Source organism: Pleurodeles waltl, chromosome 4_1 (assembly GCF_031143425.1).
Source record: "Pleurodeles waltl isolate 20211129_DDA chromosome 4_1, aPleWal1.hap1.20221129, whole genome shotgun sequence".
NCBI lineage: Eukaryota > Metazoa > Chordata > Amphibia > Caudata > Salamandridae > Pleurodeles > Pleurodeles waltl.
This window is the reverse complement of record NC_090442.1, coordinates 130126790-130151117: the sequence shown is the minus strand read 5'-3', so window position 1 is coordinate 130151117 and position 24328 is coordinate 130126790. Positions and strand designations below refer to the sequence as shown.

Genomic DNA, 24328 nt, shown 5'->3' with positions numbered 1-24328 from the left:
CTGTCTAAGAAAAAGATGAGTATGTGGAGAGTGTGAATCTCTACCGAACACTGACCATGGACCAGCAGAGGGACTGTTGCCAGTTGCTGGAACAGTTTGCCTCTCTGTTTTCCTTGATCTTACGGGTCACTTATTTGTGTACCCATGATGTGGACACTGGGACAATCCACCTGTGAAGCATAAGATCTACAGAGTGACTGACAAGGTTAGAGCCAGCATCAAGGATGAGGTTTTCAAGATGCTAGCCTGAGGAGTGATAGAGTTCTCCAACAGTCATTGAGCCACCCCATCAGTCTTGGATCCAAAGGCTGCTGCCCCAGGTGCACCCCTGAACTTAGGTTGTGCATGGACTATCATGGACTCAACGCCGTCACTAAGACTGACGCGCACCTCATCCCTAGAGCTGAAGAGCTCATAGATCGGCTAGGAGCTGCCAAGTTCCTCAGTACGTTTGGCTTAACATCTGGGTACTCACAGTTTGCCTTGACTGATGGGGTCAAAGAGAGGTCACCATTTTCAACACTAGAGGGGCACTACCAGTTCAGGATCATGCCTTATGGGATGAAACATGCCCTTGCCACCTTTCAGAGATTGGTCAACCAGGTTTTGGCTAGGCTGGAAGATTTCAGTGCTGCCTACCTGGATGACAGTGCAGATTTTAGCTGGGAGGATCACCTGCATTGCCTCTGCAATACAGACTCCAACCACCTAGAGGTTCTGGGTGAGGGCAAGGATGAGGCAGGATCTTGTGCACTAAAAATACTTTCCTTTGAAGTTTGTCTGCTTCAAAGGCAGAAAAGAGTATAATTATTGGACTGTTGACCCCAGAACTTTAAAACACTTCTGGATCAAGAGGAACCTCTGTCAAGGAAAATAGCTGAAGAGCTGTGGGGAGGAATACTGCCCATTTGTTGTGTGTGCTTTGCTGGGCTGGCCTGCATTCGCTGCTTCTGCCATAGAGAGGACAAAGATTGGACTTTGTTATGTATCCTGCTTGTGAAGATTCTCCAAGGGCTTGGACTGAGCTTGCCTCCTGTTAAGAAGTCTCAGGGACATCCAAGACTTAATCTGCCAGCACCGGAGCTCTCTTTCTGAGACTCCCTGACTTGCCAAGTGGTGGCACATCCAGTCACTGGGCCCCTTGAAGAAGAAGCTGGCGTAGAGTAAAGTACAGCGGTATATAGTGGAGATACAAAGGGTAGAGTGGCATACAATAGAGTGGAGTGCGTTAGAGTCGAGTGATGTAGTGTAGAATGTCATTGATTGGAGTGGTTAAGAGTAGAGTGGCATGTAGTGGTGATGCATAGCAGTGTGGAGTGGAGTGGAATGTAGTAGAGTGCCATGGAGCATAGTAGCATGGAGTAGAGTGGAGTGGTGTAGAGTGTCATAGAGTGGAGTGGCTTAGAGTGGTTTGGAGTGGCTTAGAGTACAGTGGCATAGAATTCGGGGGTGTACAGTTAAGTAGCATACAGTAGAGTAGAGTGGTGTAGAGTGGTTTAGAGTGCAGTGGAAAAGAGTAAAGTGGCATGGAGTGGAATGGGACAGAGTTGAGTGGCATAGAGTTGATTGGCGTAGATTGCAGTGGCATAGAGTCTCGTAGAGTGGCACTGTGTGGAGTGGCATGGACTGGTGTAGAACAGAGTGGCATAGAGTAGAGTGGCATAAAGCAGAGTGGCATGGAGCGTAGTGGAGTGACGTAATGGTGTAGAGTACAGTGGTTTAGAGTGAATTCAAGTGGCAAAGAGTGCCATGTAGTTGAGAGCAGTGGCATAGAGTGGTGTAGAACACACGGGGGTGGAGTGGTGCAGAGTGGCATGGAGTGGCATAGAGTAGAACAGCGTAGCGTGGCATAGATTAGCATAGAGTAGAGTGATGCAGAATAGAGTGAAGTAGGGATGGGTAGAGTACAATAGGATGGAGTAGAGTGATGTGGAGTGGCACAAAGTGGAATGGAGTAGTGCAGAGTGGAGTGGCATGGAATGTGGAGCAGCATGGAGTGGTATAAAGTGGCATAGTTTAGAGTGGCATAAAGTGGCATGGTGAAAAGTAGCATAGAGTGAGGTAGCTTAGAGTGCCATTGAGTGGCATTGTGTGGAGTGGAGTTGCATAGAGTGAAGTGGTATGCAGTGGAGTGGCGTCGAGTGAAGTAGCATAGACTGGAGTGGCGAACAGAGGTGGGAAGCTGTGTGTTTTATAGTGGAGTAGAGTGACATAGAGTAGAGTGGAGTAGTGTAGAGTGGCATAGAGTGAACTGAAGTGGTGTAGAGTGGATTTGTATAGAATAGAGTGGCGTAAGTAGCACAGTTGTGGGTGTCAGTAACAAAAGAAATTGATAGAGACAGCAGATAGGGTGAAAGCAACATAAATAAGAAGCTGTATGCCTGTCAAAATAAGGAAAGCACATCACATGTCCAGGGATAATACCAAAACATTTATAAAATTGAAAAAGGAAGGGCAAAGATGGGGAAGAACACATGTACTTGGTCCAGGAAGGAGCTAACACAAGAAAAGAATGGAAGCCCACTGCAGCTAAGCAATTGAAAGATTGAGAATGAGAGTGACAATGAAAACAACCAATGGTATGCTGCGGCCAGTTGTAAGCCCACTGAAGTAGTATATAATATGTCTTGCAGTACATCACTTGTGCTATGTAGGTGAGACCGGTAATACTTTTCTGATTTTTAGAGCCCTGATAGTTTGTTACTATGCCTTAATTTTGTGTTCCATTATTGTCTTACAGGTATATTCTTAAGAATAGAGGGGGCTGCAGCAGTTTGATCACTTGTAAAAAGCTTTGAAGCCTGCAGACAGCTTGCAAAATCCAGCAGTGTTGATGATCCCTTGTTAGCCGTAGAGTGGCCATCCCCGATCTTTTTTGTATGTTTGCCTCACATTTTTGCTGAATTCTTTTTTGTTGACCTTAGGACTCTGAGCACTTTACCACTGCTGACCAGTGCTAAGGTGCATGCACACCCCTCCTAAAACATGGTAACAGTGGTTTATCCACAACTGGTCTATTTAATTTACTTGTAAGTCCCTTATAAATTGGTAAACATATATGCCTAGAGCTTGTAAATAAAATGCTAATAGCGGGGCTGTAGCACTGATTGTGCCACCCACTTAAGTAGCCCTTTAAACATGCCATTGAAGAGCCTGTGTGTGTGGTTTCACCATCGCTTCAACTTAACATTTAAAAGCTCTTGCAAGCCATAAACTCCCCTTTTATTACATATAAGTTACCTATAAAGTAGGCCCAAGGTAGCCCATAGTGCAGGGCACCATTTATTTAAGTAAAAGACAAGACATGCACTTTTAAGTTTTACATGTCCTGGTAGTGAAAACTTCCCAAAATCATTTTTCACTACCGTGAAGTCTACTCCTCTCATAGGCCAGCTTTGGGAATACCTTAATGCACTTTTTAGCTGGAATTCCTAATCAGAAAGGAGTAGCTACATCATGTTTCATATCATTGGAAAGGTAATGAAGAATCCTCTTTACTGGTAAAGTCTGATTAGCATTACTATTTTAGAAATGCCACTTTGAGAACATTGGCATTTATCTGCTATTACTGCTCTGTGTGTCTTGCAGCATGTCTCTAATATACGTCTGGGGTACATGACAGCTACACTTTGCGCATTCCCTTTAGCCAGCCACAAACACAGGAAGGGTGGGTGTGACAAAGGTCTCCTCTGCATTCATCTACATTCTGATTGGACTTCCTGTGCTGGAAGGGTCAAGGGGAGCTAACACACTTCAATAGAGAAGTGCCTGACCCCACACAAAAGGCTGATTCCCCCTATGGGTGATCTGGAGCCAGGACCAGGAAGAAACGATCCCTGTGCACTTCAAGGAGCTGCTTTGAGGTCATCCCCTGCTTCAAAGACACATTGTGTATAAGTCCTGGGTCTCAGACCCCACCAAATCAGTACACTACTGGACCTGAGAAGAACTCTGCTAGAGAAAAAACTGTGGTGCTGTAAGGATTGCCACTTTGCCTGGACTGACTGCTCCAAGGAACTGCTTCTCTGCTGATGAGGACAAGGACTGGATCCATCTCACTTGAAACCCAGAGTGACTCCAAGAGCTTGCTGGCTTGCCCCCTGTTCTCCTGCAGTCTCGGGCACATCAAAGACTTCCTGCAACTCTCCTGGTGCTGCTGGACTCTGCCTTCTGTGAGTCCTACCCTTGACTGAGGTGCACCCTCTCCAGTCCTAGGCCTCAGAAGTGGGTTTTGCAGCTGTTTTCTGCAAAAAAACAACACTTTGTCACCACTATGCCAGTCGGAAGCGACGCATTGCCCTTTCAATGCCGATGCAGAGGCTGTTCAATGACAGAAGATTCACAGCCTGTGCGGTCTGATGGCGACGATCTGCGGGGCTCAACGTGGACACATTGCATTCACCTATACAGAGCTCAACTGCAACACGGGTCCAGACTACGTGGAGAATATCACTGCATCGCAATCACATTTGGCCCTTGATGTTGATGCTTGCTCCATATAAGAACCGTGGGTTCTTTAGCTGGCCTGCCATCTATCGCGTTTGGCCTGAACTTTAGATTTGCACGAGTCCCTTCAACCTCAAATAACCTTTTGACCACTTGTGATTCCTAAGCCCTATTAACGTTTTCGATTTTGGTCTTGTTTTACTAGATAAATATTCTCTATTTTTCTAAACCTGTAAGGGGACCTTTTGTAGTGTCTTTCATTGTGTTACTGTGTGTGTGTGTGTGTGTGTTGCACAAATACCTTACACATTGCCTCTTAAGTTAACCCTGCCTGCTCTGTGCCAAGCTACAGAGGGTGAGCACTGGTTAATTTAAAGTGTGTATCTGACTTACCTTGACAAGGATTGTGGTCCCAACTTGGACAGGGTGCATACCTCTGGCAACTGGAGACCCAATTTCTAACATCCCTGTTTTGTGTGTAATATATATGTTAAACAAGTAAACTGTTCACTTTATTGTGTGACAGCAGTCTGTGAGTGCCACAAAGGGGAAGGAGTGATAGGACATTTTGGGGCATTTTCCCAGTAAAAACTCCAAGGCCAGCCTTGTGTACAAAACTAAATGTGCTTTTTGCAGGTACACAACGCATAACCATTTGTAGTATTTAAATTCACACTAAATAAAGGTCAGCAACTTTTTTTAATCAGATATTTGTTTTTGTATATGTTACATTTTAGGATGAGCGTGCAAGCGCTCTGGCCTGTTGTAATCTGTCTGCGGACTTTTAACCACGCCCACTGCACGCCTTCACCATTACTCATTCATGGGCTTTCCTTTCAAAACTCTTTTGTTATCATTGGTAGATGTTTTAAGTTTGTCCATCCTTGGGGAAGTTTTGTTATCGCCTTGAGCATCAACTCTGTTGCATGGATAATTGCACGTTTGCCAATGCGTGAGGTAACTTCTTTTTCCTTTTGTGTCTCTCCTTCGCGCTCATGCTCATGGTGGCAGTGGCGCTTTGAATCGCCTTGCTTATGTCAATTGCTTTACTTTTCATTTTCAATCTATGTGGCAAGAATAGTCCTTTTAGGAATTTGCAACGCTAATGGCTCTAACTCGAGCAGACCCACTGAGCTGCAAATGCTTGTTTCGTTAACGATCTCACAATTCATAACTACTGTTAAAGGTTCCCATGCTGTTGTCGGTTTTTGAAGTCTTCTTTTCAAACCGTTAAATGGTTATCGCTTTGTTCTATCGTTGGCCTAGATCCCTCCCCTATTGTACCTTATCTAACTGGTTTGCAGAATTATTTCCATTTAGAGGACTTCAAGTTAGAGGACGATAAACCGCCATTGACGCAAGATTTCCAGATGGCGTCTGTGAATCAGAAATAAATGGGGAAATTGTGGTCTTTAAGTACAAGTTAGCTGGAAGGATAGGCCATTTCACGAAGTTATGGTTCTTTGAGATCCTAAATGTCCTCGACAAAATTACTTAATTTGTGACCTCTGTGCTCGGTGTTTTAAAATGTTAGTCAATGAGACCACCTAGTCTAAAATTCTTCTACAGTTTTTGAACAGTTTTGGAAAAATAACCTTGAATGGCAGCCCAAGGTTAAATCGGCAGAACAATATTTGCAGTGATTTAAAACTTTAAGTAAAGTCTCAAATGTGTGTCTTCCGCGTCAATTTTACTTCAATTGGCACAAACCTGTTGCACCTTATTCTAAAGTATTTTCATTTTTCGACACATTTCAAAATAAAAATGATATACATTTACGAAGCAAGTATGATTGTTAAACTAGTTTACAGTGAGCTGGCTACTTATGTCATGGAGGCACGGGGTCACTAGCCCTGCCGTGTTTATACTTCCATGTGACTGCAGGGACCGCGCAGGCGCTGGATGATGCCTTCTATGAAAGGCTCAATTTATAGGGGTTGAATAGCTTTAGTGTCATTAAAATAGTTAGCATCGACTCTTTCTCTTAGTTTCCCTTGGTTCTTTGAATAAGACGACAGCATCGTGGGTTCCAATATAACATCTGTACTGAGTGTAGGTTGATTTTCACTATTTCTAGGAGGACTGTTTTGTAACAATGTGATGTTCACATTTATTGTGCAGCATAAGAGATAAAGAAACAGGCATTTGCAATGCAATGGGTCTCGCGTTTGCTCAAGTTAAAGTTATTAGCGTTGTAAACTCCTAACCTGACTTTTCTTGCCACATAAAGTGAAAATGAAAAGTAAAACTGTTTCACATAAGCGAGCCTACGGCCGACATTGCGCAAGGCAGACACACTAAAGGAAACAGAGGTTCACGTAGTGCAACCTATCAGCAAAAGTGCAATTATCCATGTAATCTGGCAAAGTGCAATTATCCATGTAACCGGCTAAAGTGCAAATATCCTTGTAACAGGTTCGGTGTCATGCAAAGCGCTCGACTACTCCCAGAGAGATCGCACTGCCTACCAAAGAAAAAGAAAAAGTAGTCCAGAAACCATACTAAAAACATGGAGCCTCATATGTTTTTTGTGTTGGCCGGTGCGCTCGAGGAGGGCTAAACACCAGTAAAGGCATGATGTATGCATGCCTTTTACTAATGAAATCAAGCGAATTTTAAAAGGCAAATCCACAAACCAACCAAACTGATGGGTGTGACATGGGCGTGCTTAAAAGCCCACAGAGAGATTACACCAGGGACAGAGCACTTTGTGCTTGACCCTAAAATAGATCAGGCCTGATTAGGAACCCAAAGCTCACTATCCATATTCTATACCAGATCTCAGGCATGGTAATCAATGAGGGGTATTTATGGGTGGCAGCTACTACCTGTAGTTTGCTCTTTTCTCTCACTGGTAGTACTCTTGCTACCCAGGGTCTCAGAGCGCAGGAAAGTAGTGGAAAGAACAGAGCTCGACACATCCTCTTTGTTTTCCATAGTTTCTACATTTTGCCCTTCCCACAGCCCCCAGAACTAAATACAAAAGCTATGGCGGGAGTAGGGTGAGGACATCAATCAGCCTAGTGATGTCATGAGTTGTTAAAGAGCATGTGATGTCACTTTTCTTCTACCACTGCAATTTTAGTGAATTCACGTCTATGACCTCAAGGAATATTCCTTGACGCAGAACAATGGCCTAGACCAGTGGTTCTTATCCTGGGGTCCTGAGAACCCTGGGGGTCTGCAAAGACTGCTCAGCGAGTCCACAACTGCTTAGAAAATTATAAAATATTAAAAAGAATTATAACAAATGAACAAAGTGTATATAAATAAGAAGCAAGCTGCAAGATTGAAAATTTAAAAGCATTTTGTAAATTTGAAGCAATGTGAAATTGGAGACTAAAAATATGTTATTATCATCAGATTGTTTTGTGACAGCAGAACAAGTGCATCAAATAGAATATAGTATGGAAGATGAGTGGCTTCAATTGAATTTAGAAAAGCTCCAACTTTCTGTTTAGAATTACATTTTTGATTTTGTAGATTTGTGAATTAACTAAAAATATTTTTTGAGTTTTGTTTTGCAGTTCAAATCATAAAAAATCCTTGGGGCAGGTTCTCCGTCTTCCAGTGATGACTCAGTGGCGGTCTCAGGATTCCAATAATGATTCAATAATGAATGGGGTCCCTGGGTCCAGTATTAAGTGGGGGTGTCCACAGAAGTCAACAGGTTAAGAACCCATGACATATACAGCACAATAGGCCCTGAGGGAATTTGGAACATGCATGTGCTAAGAGATTTCATCAAGGTCCATGCTCGATAAGTTTGAGTAAAGCGGACCAGGAAAGACAAGTACACTTTAAACCAATCAGAACAAAAGTTTTACCCTTATTCCTTAGGGATACATTAGGCACTTTAGAAAAACTGCAACATGCATTGCTACTATTTGGATAAGCAATGGTAGAACAACTCAAAGGCCCATTTAAGGTCACATGCTGATTGAACCCTATAAACACATGCAAAACGAATAGAATACATCTTGATCTAAATAGGTTTTCTTTCCACTGTTTATACCTGTGCTTACTACATCACTTATAGCATGTGAAATCATAACCTTCATAACAGCACTTATAACTTCTCAAATAATAATTATTACAATATTGATATTGGCAAAGAACTTGCAATGAAAACCAACAAAAGAAACTATAATCACAGGCCCTAATTACCATGCGTTTAGACATGTCTCTGAAGTGAGAACTAAAACAGTTCATTAGTGGGAAGAAATGTCTCATCTTTTTAACAACGTTCATATTCCAACTCCCACTTTTCACCATCTGTTTTATGTATGCTAGAGAGATATAGAGAAAAAGATGGGAAAGATAGAAGTTTTTGAAGGAAGCATGTCTTTCAACCTTGACCAGTTGCTATCAGACATCTTGTATCGTCATACTGTTAAATGCTGCCACTGCATGACATTGTACTTGACTAGCATTAAAATGGATGACTATTCTGCAGGGTTACAATGTGAAACTGGTATTGTTCGGCTACAAATGTAACATATTGATGTGTTGACCCAGTAAATGTTGGCTAGTCAAAGCGCTTGACAAAGGAGGAAGATCATAGGGCCATCTGTACTACCAAATTAGGTGATGCCTTTTTGCAACCAGTCTTTACTTTTGCAGTGAAGCCTATGTACTAATAGAGCATAGCTCAAAATCACTAGTAGAAGAGTGCTGCAGAATGACATGCCTATTGAGTATTAATTAGGCAGGACACTATTTTTGATCCCTTATTAATGTCTATAAGCACCGGGATGCTTGAACGCCAGACCAAAATCCTTATGTTTCCATTCCCAAATAGGAAACTTTTTTATGTTTGTGTGGGATTGTATGGGTCAATGGACAAATCACTGATTTGAAAAAGGGCTATGTGAGCTTATAAATGTGGGCGATCAATGAAGGATGAATGATTCTAGATACATGAATGGGTGAGTGTATAAGTGTGTGAGCAGAAAGCATGGTGGTGCTTTAAGTGAGTGCTAAGGTCAGCATTCACAACCAATGCCCAAGTTGCACCTGTTGTGGGTGAAGGGCAAAGGGTTTCAATACTGCATATTGTATACCTGCTCTCTGCCCTGGAAGCTTGTAATGCTGGGGCTCATGGGGTCCACTATTCTTCTATCCACTGTTCCTGATCTCTGTGTGTGGTCAGCCCACACTACTGCAGTACCTACTGGCGCTTATTAATGAACGTCTACACTGTTTTTTTAGTTTCCTCTCTTAAAGCAGAAGAATACAGTGGTCATGTCCGTGTGTGTGTGTGTGTGTGTGTGTATGTCTGTTCTTTCTGTGTGTGTGTGTGTGTGTGTGTGTGTGTTTATCTTGCACTCTTACTTTTGTGATCAATGCTGATGTCCCTCCAGTACCAGGTGTGTGTGTGTGTGCCTAAGAATGTGCACTATTGCCACATATGCTGTACCTGTTTATTCTGTGCGCAGGGGGAAACCATTGCGCTGTTGCTATATGTTCTGTATATTGTCTTTGTGTTAAGGTATCTTGTACTGCATCTGCCCACCATCAACCTGTGTTACAGGTAAAACCTTTTCACTATAGTAAGCCATAGCAACTGTGTAGGAAAGTGGAGTATTATGTGGTGTGGAAGGCCACTCCTCATCATGTAATACTCTCACAATACCCCAAAGATGGTCCTGCGATTCACACTAGTAAGTCCCTGGTTCAGTCCTGGTAGTGTGGCAAAGAGCAGTCAGGCTTTACTCAGAGGAACATGTGTTCAGCATTTCAGAGCACCAATATGGACTAAAAGCAATTGACACAACTCAAAAGAAATCTGACACCAATTTATAAAAATAAAGCGTATTTCTCTCTTAACTTAGACACCAAAACAAACAGAATTGAATCAGTATAACCAGAGTTATAGATTTTACAAGCAATATTAAATCACAGCAGAGCTGGCATTTAAATGTCTCATTGAAGTCCATGGGAGAAACATCACTGGTTGAAAAATGAACTTAGAAAGCGAGTTGTGTGGAACCCTTATAGGGCTCAGATTGTGCAGTCCCTAGGACTAGATCATGACTGTCTGTGCAGTTTTACCTGGCCCATGGAATCTGGGTGAAGAGTTGTTCTGATTGTCCATGGTGCTAAATGGGAATCACATTGAAGTCAATGGCAGAAAGCCACTGCTGACAAACAACCACTTGGGGCTCAAGTTGTAGGGAACCCTTGCAAGTGGTACGACAATGAAGCTATTACCCTAGGTGTGCCTGGGCTTAGGACCCAAGGTCCCATGTTATCGGGTAGACTGGCCTGCACTTACAGTGTACCTTAATGGAAAGGACACTATAGAGACATATATTATTGTGCTTATATGTCTGCACCTCAAATACACTTCACCCTCCCTCCTGGGTTACAGAGGCCTACCATATGGGGTGCCCAACATATATGTAAGGCAGTGCATAGGACTGTGCCATTCTTGGCGGTGCTCTGGGGATTACGAGTCCCCTCTCCACCGGTGGTTACATGGCGGTAGCACCACCCAGGAGCCCATTGCACTGTCCTTACACTGCACTTGGCATGGGCAGTGTAGAGCCCCTCCCCCCCGGCCAGCCTCAAAGCAGACAGTGAATATCATAATTGGTTCTGGTGCACCCTATGCACTACAGCATTGCTGCTGGCTCTATTATGAGCCGGCATCAATGTTGTAGGTCGTTTCCTGCTGGGCGAGCAGGCAGAAACATTGTTTCCGTCCGCCGACCCAGTGAGAAACTCTTGATGGGGCCCGTGGGAAGGCAGTCGCACTGACAGGTGAAGTCATAATGACCCCTTAAATATGAGGTATTTCTTATGCAGAGGAAAAACAGGGGCTTGGAGATAAGTATCACTTAAGTCAAGAGCTGCCAACCATTTCCAATTGACAATGGTTTGAATACAAATGAAGAATGGTGCAGACTTGTGTCTCTACTTCAGATTTGAACGTAGGCACCTTTAAAAGTTCCAGCATTTTATGAACTTTACTGATTGCTATGTTTATTGTTATGCCTGCATTTGAAGTTGAATGTAATTAAAAGTTGAATGAAAGACAAACATAAACAAAAAATAGCCTTGAGAGGGCTCATAGACTATATTTAAAAAAAAAAGAATCATCGTTGCTTGTTAAAAGAAACACACATTTTTGCTGGATGTATATTTCACTGGTTCTTAACTTCACTGGGGACGATGCATAAATGCTATTTGAACACATATATTCTTCATTGTTGTTTTGAATGATAGCTATGAGTGTCATTGTTTAGTTGTTTATTGCACATAATAGCAGGTGATTTGGAGCAATAACTTTCCTACTGGTCAAGCAAAGAGCTATATAGTACACTGAGGCAAGACATGAGCACCTAGTAAAAAGGACTGGCTGCGGGACCTAACTGTGTGCAATGAACAATTTGAGGTGTATGCTACCCTGCAGCCCTCGCCATCTCGAGATAAAGACAAATGGGATCACCTTCGAACTATTCTTACAGAGCAGCAGATGATGACTGGTTTTAGGACTCATTAAACAGAGGAGAACGCACTACAGTTTAACTCATTCTATAAATGTTAGAATCACCGCAAGGTTGGGCTGGCGACAAGTCAGTGACAAGCACTAAATATACCTAGATGGGTGCACAAAAAAGACAAACAAATGGTGAAACATCTATGGTATCCGGATTATTATCATTAGGCTTCTTTTTTTTTAATTACCTTGTTGGCTTAAATTTTTGATTAACTGTATCATGCCTGCATCGCATATGAATAATAAAAAAAATATATTGAATAGTGATATGAAATCTTTTCAGTGGTCAAACAGCTTCTGATACCCCTGCCTCAATGATATTTAGAGGTGGGAAAAGGTTATTTATTACATAAACTGAGTGTTAGTATATTGTGAGGGACATGAAGGTGTAGAAAAAAGTAGAAAGTGATCCTTGCACCATGGCATTGTTGACAGGATTGCTTTTGTGCAGGAAGCGACATGTTTATGCACAAACACAATCCATGGAGACATTTTCCTCATTCTATGTGTGCTGCAGAATGCAGCACAAATGGAAAAAGAACAAACAGTGGGAAATGAAAACATTTCTCCTTGTTACAACTGCTCTGGCGAGGCGTAAGACTGTGACACTTCACCAGGTTTACATGATTTTGTCATTCTGAGGCAGCGTCAAAACCCATGGGTGTGGTGTGGGAACAACCACCCCAACGCCCATGGACTACCTCCTTGATGCAGAGTGAGGCAATCTGCACTTTGCTCTGCCTTTTCTTATGCCATATCTATGAGGCCATGCAAATTCACGCAGGGTGGCTTTGCGTCGCCTCATTGATATGATTGAGAGACCTACGCCACAAGTGCATCTAAAAAAGTGATGTTCCAGCAGCGCAGGACTCTTGTAAATAAGCCCCTTTATATTGAAGGTATAGCTGTTCCTGTGCGCTACAAGGGGAAGACGAAAGAGGTGATGTAGGATGTTGTGGTTCCATGTTTATGTTTTCTCAGGAGGTGCAAGTTGTCATCAGTGGTCCGAAACCTGATGCAGTATGGACCTTTTTGGTACAGGTATAAAACCTTGCTCACTGATACTGGAAAATGTGTTTGATGCTGTACTTTCTTCAGGAAAGACTACACCTTCTTGGCAATCTGCTATTATAATTCCGTTACATAAGAAAGGAAGAAAGAGTAACTCAGCTATTTACAGACCCATTTCTTTATTAGATAGGGCAGGCAAAATCTTTGGGGCAGTATCATTCTACCATCTACAGAGCTAGGTAGATGCTAGGACAATAGGACAATGTTAATAGCAGTGCTGGGTGGGGTTAGGAAAGTAGCAACCACTGTTGACCAGGCCATGCCACTTTCTATCATTCAATATGATACTGTTATAAAGATCCCACTCATAAGGCTTTCATAGATCTTAAATCTGTGTTTGAGCTGGTTAACAGGAATAAATTATAATCAGCAATATATAACATAGGTAGAGAAAACAAATTAGTAGAAGTAACCAAAAGTCTACACCAGAGAAAGAATGCAAGAGTGGGTTTCCACCAGAGAGGTGCATGCACTGAAAGTTTGCAAATTTCATCGATGTACGCAAGACCTGCGTCTTAATCCCGTTATTGTTTAGTTTATTTTTAAATGATGTGGTTTGCCATTTGTTAGATTAGGGACTGCCGTGTTAAAAATGTGCAATGCAAAGATACCAATATTGTTATTTGCAGGGTTCAGAGATATATTTGGACTGAACTTATCCTGAGGGACTATGTTCAATCCTGCATACATTTTTTCCTAGGTGTTCTTCCTATTAATCAACATAAAGTAAAATGGGACTGTGGAACTTTGTAAGAGGTTGTTAGCACCCCTTTTTATGAAATATCAAATACCCTAAAGTACCAACACCATTTCCTTGTGTTACAGATCAACAGACAAAAATATGTGTAGACCAGTAGCATCGTACTTGTGGCAACCATGGTGCATAGGAGGGAAGGGTTTACTGTCCTTGCTTGAGTAGAGTGCATTTTTAAACAGCAAGGCTGAGTGACATTGGAAATGAGTCTCTTCTTTAATTGTGGGCTGTAGAGTATATAACATTCTATTGTTTGAATATACATTTTATATGTCTATAGCTTGTTTAATATTGTTATGGCATAAGCTGAAAACAATAGATTTGATTGACTGTTTTACACAACTTACTCTTCCACATAGGTAAGTTGGGTTTTGCAAATTTATCAGGCATGCCTTATCTGAGAAACATCCTTAATGCAGAAATTCTAGGAAAAGCCTTTGAAGTACGTTGATGTGTTGCTCTTCTTACTCATGACTCTCCGTTTGAAATATTTTAATGTGTTATGGTGCTGGCACATGCCTCACCCTTTTAAGCACTTGGATGTGTTGCTGTGCATAATTGTACCTTTCTCTTTGTAGTACATTGAATTGTTCTCTTGTTTATTCGTGTTTTTGTTCATTCTTTGTCATTTCAGTATACAGGTGTTCTGATCTGCTTCAGCACTCCTACCTGCTTGAAGTTTCTTGAGGGGCCTCTTGCCTTGCTCCTTGTACCCACATGTGCTGCTGTGCTTGAGCGTACGTCTCTCCCTGATGTTTGTTGATGTGTTGCTGTGAGTAATCATGCCTTTCTCCTTAGAAGTATGTTATTGTGATGTTCTTGTACATCCTTTCTCTTAGAAGTCTGATTATGTATTGCTTTGCTGGCTCATCCTTTCTCCTTGAAGTATGTCAATCCACATGTTTTTCTTTCTTCTTGACATATGTTGATGAGTTGCTGTGCTTGTTCAGATCTTTCTCCTTGAAGTATATAGATGTATTTTTGTGCTTGATCATGTCTTTCTATTTGAGGTTTATAGATGTGTTGTTGTGCTTGATAGTGTCTTTCTTCTTGAAGTTTGTTGATTTGTTGTTGTACCTGCTCATCTTTTCTCCTTCACGTATGTTAATGGATGTTTTTTTTTCTCTATTTAAAGTATACCAGTCTGTTGTTGGGCTTGATTACAACTTTCTCCTTGAAGTATGTTGATGTGCTGTTGCACGTGATCATGCCTTTTTTATTTTGAGCATGCTTTTGTGATGTTCTTGTTCATCCTGTTTCCTTGAAGTATGATGATGTGTTTCACTGGCTGATCATCTCTCAATGAATATTCCATCCTTTATACTTAAAGTATACTAGCGTGCTGCTGTGCTTGCTTAGGTCTTTCACCTTTAAATATGTGGTTGTGTTGTTGTGTTTGGTCATGTCAATCTCCTTGAAGTAGCTTCTATTGTTTTGCTCTGTAATGTTTTTCTCTTTGAAGTATACAGAGGTGCTGTTGCGCTTCTTCATGGATTTCTCCTTGAGTTGTGTTGATTTGTTGCTGTGTCTAATCATAAATAGATAAATAGATGCGTGATGTATGTTGATGCGTTGCTGTGCCTGATCATGCCTCTACCTTTGAAATATGTTGGTATGTTATTGTGCTTGCTCATCATTTCTCTTTGAGTATATTGATAGTGGTTCTTTCTTCTTGTTTTAAAGTGGGTGGATGTTGTTGGGCTTTTCCATGCCTTTCCTAGTAAAGTTTGTTGATGTTCTGTGGTTGCTCATGCCTAGCCCCTTTAAATATGTAGTTTAGTTGGTGTGTTTGTTCACTTGATTCTCATTAAAGTAGTTTTGTTGCGCTTGCTCATGTCTTTCTACTTGGTTTGTACAATTTTGTTCTGTATTTATTCTTAAATTCTACAATAATGAAACATTTAAAGGTGCTAATAATCACACCTATCCTTGTGCCTGTTAATAATATAACTTGGAATTCATATTACGTTAAAGAGTTAGGGCATTCAAATGTATTTCAAACGGAGAATGTACTGGATTTTTTAATAATGTTTCACTTTTCACCATGCAGAAGAGATCGTTAATCACCTGTTGATTGAAAATTAAATACTGTTGTTAGACATCAACAGAAATTCAAGGTGAGGATAATGACATCTTCCCAGTGGCCGATAATCCTACAGTTATTTGCATAGCATGTTGTGCAATGTCATTTTTTAAAATTGAGGCATGAAAAATATAGTAATGGCTATATCCTACAAACCATTGTCTTTATGCTAATAATCTCAGTATGCACTTTGCTACAGATGTCGGATCACCTACTGCCATAGGATCATGTGGCTCTTCCCTGGCCCTTACGATGCCCATATTATAAAGTACCAATGACTTTATAACCCATTTATCCCCTCAGGTGCCCTGGACAAGGTGGTTACATCCGCTACAGTGGCACTCAGGAGCCAGGGATGTAACCACCTCATCCAGGTATAGGCCCTCGGGTGGAGCTCTAGCGCTCCCCGAGGGCCTTGCACCCCCCTCCCATGGGCAGGGATGGAAGGGGAATCGCTTTCCCTTCCACCTCCAACCCGACCTCCCCAGTGATATCTGATGATGTCAGTGCACGATTGAGCGCTGACCTCATCAGAGGCCGACCTTCCAGCGCGGATCAGAAGAGAAATGCAAAAGCATTTCTCTTCCGGTGACGAGCTGGGGGCGGGAGAGGCATCAAAGGAAAGGAAAGGCATTTCTGCAGCCCGATCATGAAGCATTTCTGCGGCCTGATCGTGAAGCATTTTTTAAGGCCTTTTCTGCCCCCCCGGGGGAAGATCGGCCTATTTTAATTAGGCCACTCTGCCCCCGGGGTCAGAAACCCCTAGACACCCGGGATGATTTTTTTTGGGTTTTCTTTTATTGTTTACACAGAAGGGAGTGACCCCTTAGGCAAGGGTTGCTCCCCTGAGGGGGCAAATTGTATTTTGGCCATTGGCATATTTTTATTAGGCCTGAAACCACAATACACCAGGGATTATTTTCTGTCACATCAATTTCATGCAAGAGGAGCGACCCCTTAGGCAAAGGTTGCTCTCCTGGGGGACAAATTTATTTTAGGCCATTTCTGCCCCCTTTGGGGGCACATCAACCTATTTCTATTAGGTCGATCTGCTCCCGGAGGGAAGAAAGCCCAGGAGAGTCCAGGGAAGAAGTTGGTTTTTTTTAAAAGAGGGTGGGGGTATGGCCATGCCCCCACCCCAAATAAATGGGGACAAAGTTGTTCTATACACCGGAGGGCAAATGGAGTAATTACCCCCAATGCACTCCCCAGTGGGGCAGAAAGCCTACTAGATGCCAGGGAATTTTTAAAAAGATAGTGGGATGGTGGCTATCTATCAATATGGGCACTAAAACATCTTATCCCACGGCAAGCAAGAGGACATTTGAGTGTTTTGGGGTTTGGTTATACATTTGGGCCACCAGAGCTTATCTAACTCTCAAAATTGTCCCACTTGGAATGGTGAGGGCTGCACTTTTTAGACTTTGGGACGCTGCCTTGTAGCAAGATCTACAAGACCTAGACACATCTGAAAACTAATGAGTCCCGGGTGTTGTGCTTCACATGCACCGGCACCATTTTCCTACCCACAATGCCCTGCAAACCTCCAGGTTTGATTGAAATCACACATTTCCCCCACATTTTGTGATGGAACCTTCCAGAATCTGCAGGAATCCACAAAATTCCTACCACCCAGCATTGTCGCATCTATAGCGAAAAAAATTCTGCTCCACTTTTCAGCCTAAAAACGTTTTTTTTCCAAACTGCCCTTTTGGACCCGCTTTGGTTCCTTCTCAATTTCGACATGTTTTTGGCTCTTCCCTGTCAAAGGCACTTGGCCCACCTACACAAGTGATGTATCATTTTTAACGGCAGACTAAGGGAAACATTGGGTTGTAGGAAATGTGTGCCTGTGTGGTGATCCCACACAGAAATGTGGGAAAAATGTGATTTTGTAGTTTGAGGTTTGCTAAGGATTCTAGGTAAAAAAACACTGGAGGATCCACGCAAGCCACACACCCCTGGACTCCCTCGGGTGTCTAGTTTCCAGAAATGTCTGGGTTTGGTAGGTTTCCCTAGATGGCTGCTGAGCCCAGGACCAAAAACACAGGTGCCCCTCCTCCGCAAAAACAGGTAGTTTTGTATTGGATCATTTTGATGTGTCCACGTAGTGTTTTGGGGCACTTCCTGTCAGGGTCACTAGACCTACCCACACAAGTGAGATACCATTTTTATCGGGAGACCTGGGGGAACGCTGGGTAGAAGAAAGTTTGTGGCTCCCCTCAGATTCCAGAACTTTGCAGCACCGAAATGTGAGGAAAGGATTTTGGGTAACAGAACCTGGTGAGAGCACCACAAGTTACCCCATCCTGGGTTCCTCTAGGTGTCTATTTTTCAGAAATGCCCAGGTTTGCTAGGTTTTCCTAGGTGCCGGCTGAGCTAGAGGCCAAAATCCACAACTAGGCACTTTGCAGAAAACAGGTCAGTTTTCTTTGGGAAAATGTGATGTGTCTACGTTGTGTTTTGGAGGATTACCTGTCGCGGGCACCAGCCCTACCCACACAAGTGAGGTGCCATTTTTATCAGGAGACTTGGGGGAATCCTGGGTGGAACCTCCAAGATTCCAGAACTTTCTATCACCAAAATGTGAGGAAATAGTGTTTTTTTGCCACATTTTGAGGTTTGCAAAGGATTCTGGGTAACATAATCTGGTGAGAGCCCCACAAGTCACCCCATCCTGGATTCCTCCAGATGTCTAGTTTTCAAAAATCCCAGATTTGGTAGGTTTCCCTAGGTGCTGGCTGAGCTAGAGGCCAAAATCAACAGTTAGGCACTTTCCAAGAAACACGTCAGATTTCAATGTAAAAATGTGATGTGTCCATTTTGCTTTTCCTGTCATGGGCATTAGGCCCACCCACACAAGTGAGGTACCATTTTTATTGGGAGACTTGGGGGAACACAGAATAGAAAAACAATTGTTATTGCCCTTTGTCATTCTCTACATTTTTTCCTACCAAATGTAAGACAGTGTGTAAAAAAGATGTCTATTTGAGAAATGCCCTGTAATTCACATGCTAGTATGAGGACCCTTGAATTCAGAGATGTGCAAATAACCACTTCTTCTCAACACCTGATCTTTTGCCCATTTTGGAAATACAAAGGTTTCCTTGATACCTATTTGTCACTCTTTATATTTCACCAAATGAATTGCTGTATACAATGAAAACACATTGCAAGGTGCAGCTCCTTTATTGGCTCTGGGTACCTACGGTTCTTGATGAATCTACTAGCCCTATATATCTCCAGAACCAGAAGAGTCCAGGAGACATAATGGTATGTTGCTTTTGAAAATCTGACATAGCAGGAAAAAGTCACAGAGTGAAACGTGGAGAAAAATGGCTGTTTTCTTTGCTCAATTTCAATATTTTTTTTATTTCAGCAGTTATTTACTGTAGGAAAACCTTGTAGGATCCGCACAAATGACCCGTTGCTGAATTCAGAATTTTGTCTACATTTTAGAAATGTTTAGCTGTCCGGGATCCAGCATTGGTTTCACACCCATTTCTGTCACTAACTGGAAGGAGGATCAAAACACAAGAAATAGTAAAAATGGGGTTTGTCCCAGTAAAATGCCAAAATTGTGTTGAAAAATGTGGTTTTATGATTCAAGTCTGCCAGTTCGTGGAAGCTGGGAAGATGTTGATTTTAGCATCACAAACCCTTTGTTTATGCCATTTTCAGGGGAAAAAACAAAAGACTTCTTCTGCAGCCCTTTTTTCCCACTTTTTTTTTTTTTTTTAAACAAAGTTTTTGCTGTATTTGGGCTAATTTCTTGGTGTCCTCCATGAGAACCCACAAACTCTGGGTACCTCTAGAATACGTAGGATGTTGGAAAAAAGGACGCAAATTTGGCATGCGTAGTTTATGTAGACAAAAAGTTATGAGGGCCTAAGCGCGAACTGTCTCAAATAGCTAAAAAAAAAGACCTGGCACCTGAGGAGGAAAAGGTCTGGCAGCGAAGGGGTTAAAAGGATTCCTAGATAAGACTCTCCTGTGTTCAATTTTTAAATGAACTGTTACTTATTACCATGTGACCGGAGCAGCTCTAGTTAGAGAAGACAGAAAGAGTTCAGTCCAGCAGGTTCACGCTGCCTCTCTGAGTATCACAAACCATCAGTTCTAGCCATAACAAAGCAAAATGTCTCAAAGCATTTGTCTAATACTGCTAGTTTTCACATCTAATCAGAGAAGGCAAGATGGTTGCAAGCTTGGATGCTGCTCCAATTTTCCAGTGCCCCACAAACATTCTTTTTCAGTCTTGTCCATGCATCTCAGTCATCTATTTACAGAAGAGCCTTTCAATAAAAGCAGTCATGGGCTTCTTTAGGTATACTATGAATCATATAATAATAAATTCCTTAGCTGAGCACCTACTTTCACTGAAACAGTGAACAATTAAGAAGTCTTCAATTTTCAATGCTTTCTATGACAGAGTTGTTGATTTGTTCATGTTGCTAATGGTTATGAAGTCCAACCTGAGCAGGCTGGGAACATAGTCAAAGGCCAAGAGGGCAGACATACTCAGAGGAGCGCTTGGCCAAGATGTTGGAAAATGGGATATTGGTAAGGGCAGGTAGGTACCTACACTTAGCAATAGGCCACTAACCTCCACTAAGGTCCAGTTAGGTCTCAGTAAATTAACCCCAGCTCAACCCTTGGTAGCTTGGCAACGAGCGTCAAGGCTTAACTTAGGAGACAGAGTGTAAAGCATTCAAATATCACAAAACAGTATTTGAATAAAACACAGGAAACTGTTTAAAAATCCAAAACCAATTAAAAATAGATTATATTTTTATCTTTAAAATGACACCAAAACGAATAAAATCGGATAAGGAGAACCGGAGATATGAATTTTTAAAGAATTATTATTTTTTTAGCGGCTAGAAACAAAAAGCGCCAATCGGGTCATCTGGTTGCACCTCGACCGGGGCAAAGTCAAAGTTTCAGGCCGACCGCGATGGAGCCCTGCTCGGCTACAGGTCGCGGGAGGCCTCGGTTAAAAGTTTACCTTCACACTTAGGGGGTCATTCTGACCCCGGCGGTCAAAGACCGCCGGGGCCAGGGTCGGCGGGAGCACCGCCAACAGGCTGGCGGTGCCCCGCAGGGCATTCTGACCGCGGCGGTTTGGCCGCGGTCAGAAGAGGAAAACCGGCGGTCTCCCGCCGGTTTTCCGCTGCCCAAAAGAATCCTCCATGGCGGCGCAGCAAGCTGCGCCGCCATGGGGATTCTGACACCCCATACCGCCATCTTGTTCCTGGCGGTTCACCCGCCAGGAACAGGATGGTGGTATGGGGTGTCGTGGGGCCCCTGGGGGCCCCTGCAGTGCCCATGTCAATGGCATGGGCACTGCAGTGGCCCCCGTAAGAGGGCCACACAAAGAATTTCAGTGTCTGCTTGGCAGACACTGAAATTCGCGACGGGTGCAACTGCACCTGTCGCACCTTCCCACTCTGCCGGCTCCATTCGGAGCCGGCTTCCTCGTGGGAAGGGTGTTTCCCACTGGGCCGGCGGGCGGCCTTTTGGCGGTCGCCCGCCAGCCCAGTGGGAAACCCAGAATAACCGCAGCGGTCTTCTGACCGCGGTGCGGTATTCTGGAGGGGGGAACTCTGGCGGGCGGCCTCCGCCGCCCGCCAGAGTTAGAATCACCCCCTTAGTCTTTTTTTCGAAGATTTTCTTCAGCGGGACGAACCTGCCAGTCCAATCCGACCTCCTGGAGCCCTTCTCCGGATACGCGATGCTGGAATCCTCGGTGGAGATTTTTACCTTCGGACTTAGTCGTTTTTTCGAGGTGAAAATCCCTCGACCGGGGTAAACCTGGATCTTGATCCGACGTCCATGGAGCCCTTCTCGGATACGATGGCTGGGAGGTCCAGGTCAACTTTTTACCTTCGGACTTAGTCTCTTTTTCAGAGATTTTTCTTTACCGGGACAAACCAGCAAATCAGGCCGGATCGCGGTTGAGGCAAGCCGGCTAGAGTTGCCCCGGCGGGTCGGTCCCTCTATGGAGCTTTTTTACAAAAATTCTCCAAACTTCTCCAAACTTCTGGGGCTTCTCCCAGATGTCGTTTTAAGGTTCTTTTGGGGTCCACAACTCACCCCAAGGGTCGAGAAGTTCTGAGATGGTCCTTGGGGGGTGCAGACTACAACTCCCAGAATGCACCTGGCGCAAACTCCTTTTTGCCCACTGGACAGTGGTCAGCTGGTCGCTTTCTTCAGGAGTTGGTGCAGGGGACTCTGGATAGCAATTTCTCACCTGTAGCAAACAGGGAGTCCCTCCTTGAACCAGTTGAAGCCAGGCAAAGTCCTTCTTGTGGTGAAGCCCAAGTGTGCAGCTGGCACAGTCCTTCTGAGTTCAGGTTCCAGGTGCAGGCCAGGGGTCCAGCAGGGCAGTCCTTCTTCTTCTGTTGTTCTTCCTTGTTTGATGTGGTAGGGAACTGAGGTGTGGGTGCAGGTCTGCCAGTTTTATCCTTGCTCCTGGGTGAAAAGCAGGGGGGTCCTGGTTCTCCAATCAGGTGCAGGGTCCTTCCCCCTGTGATGACCACTTCCTGGGAAGTGTGGCAAAAATCAATCCCAGGAGGCAACATTCTCTAAAAATCCATCATGGCTGAATCTGATTTTTGGAGGTTACACCTGGCTGAGCCCACCCACTGGTGTGGCTAAAAATCATAAACACACCCCTCTCCTGCCCTCTCCTAATCTAATCAAGGGGGCACCTAGTTGTCTGGGGTTGCAGGATGTGGGAGTGTTGCTGGTTGCTCCAAATGTCCTTCTCTGCCTTTGAAGACCAGTTTGGCAGCCCTCCCCCTTCCTGCCTCACCATCTGCTGAGGGGAGATTCCTTCCCACAGGCACATTCCTTTGTGTGAAGCCAGGCCACTTCACACCTCATCAAGGCAGCTTGGCTAAGCTGCTAAAGACTGGCCAATCAGAGCACAGCAGCAAAAACAATGCAGGGCTGAAATTGGCAAATTTTTAGGAAAAGTTTAAAACTCTTTACCTGAACAAGTTATATTAAATCCAACAACTGGAAGTTGTGGGATTTATTACAACAATTAATTTGATACCAAACTCTTGGTATGCATCATTTAAGGAGACTTTAAAAATTAAAATAAAGTCTCCCCATTCTAGCCTATGAAGGCCATTTACTACAATGAGGGAAAAACACATTTGGCTGTTTTTACCTCACCAGGGCTTATAAAACTATTTTTATAAAGTCCCTGCTTATAGTTACATGGCACCCAGCCCTAGGGGCACATAGGGCACATCTTAGGGGTGACTTATATGTAAAAATAAGGCAGTCTGAGACTTTGGAACTACTTTTAATTCCAAAGTCGAATTTGCATATAACTTTAATTTAAAAGCATCCAGCAAGGCAGTCCTGCCTTTAAAATGACAGTGGGCACCTCAGCAGTGCACCTATGGGTGCACTACCTATGCTGTGGTCCCTACACCTACATGCCCTACCATATACTAGGGACTTATAGGTAGGTTAACTTAGCCAATTATAATTAGCCTTATTTGCATATCCATTTTACACAGAGCACTGGCCCTGGGACTGGTAAGCAGTACCCAGGGCACAGCCAAGAGTCAGTAACCACCAGTACCTGTCCAAAAAGTGTGGGGGTGACCAGGGCAAAAAGGAGGACTTTCCTACACAAGACACTTGTACTCCAACTAGCCCTGCCAATTCTGCTGCCATCCTTATTCCCCAGGCAGTGCACAGTGGAGGGGTACTATTCCATTGGGCCGCAGGCCATGCTGGGCTAGGGAGACTCCTGAGTGCCTCAACACCAAGGAGGAGAGGTCCCCCTGTTCCTTTGTCCCTCATGGGATGGCGAGAGTCTCATATAGCCCATGCTTTGGTGTCTGAGGGCCATGTGAACTGGACCACATGCCAGAGCTCACATTGAGGACAGGTCCTCTGAGGAGTCCAAGGGGCATTGCTCAAGCCCTTAACAAGTGCCCACACCTCTGCCCCCAATAGTGGCATTTCTCAGGAACATGTTTTTTTTTTGTCACTGACCAAATTAATGGGAGCAAAGATGAGGGGAAGATGGTCACTCTCTTGTTGTTATTTTAAGTCTTCCACCTTGCTACCTTGCAGCAGGCATCAGAGGGGTGTAACCTCATCAAGGAACAACTGAAGTCGATAACTCCACCACCAAGACACTAGAGAATTCTCCCCACACCTCAGCACAAGCCTCCTCAGCTGTTGGTAAAGATAAGTTGATGCTATCCTTGAGGCCATCTGAACAACAATAACTTCCCTTGAGGCAGATTGATGTCCTTGCCATAAATGTGTGTCTGTTGTGAGACAACCCAAAGATGCTCGCTGAGAGGGTAACACAATCAGACACTTGCAACCACAGAAATTGGATCACCAGGAGCAAATCCAGAACCTGTCTCTATTAATTTTGTTGAAGGCAGGGTTGAGGAAGCCAAGGTCCACTATTGGCATAGTATAAAATTGT

General features: G+C 43.5%; 1 protein-coding gene across 1 annotated transcript in view; it reads left to right on the top strand.

Moving 5' to 3' along the window:
* The first annotated feature begins 345 nt into the window (after window positions 1–345).
* LOC138287135 (cathepsin 8-like) overlaps window positions 346–24328 on the top strand; it is a 123161-nt gene continuing 99178 nt past the window's right edge. Inside the window, exon 1 of the mRNA XM_069227494.1 lies at window positions 346–721. Coding sequence (XP_069083595.1) covers window positions 346–721 — 376 coding nt within the window. The remainder of the gene's footprint in view (window positions 722–24328) is intronic.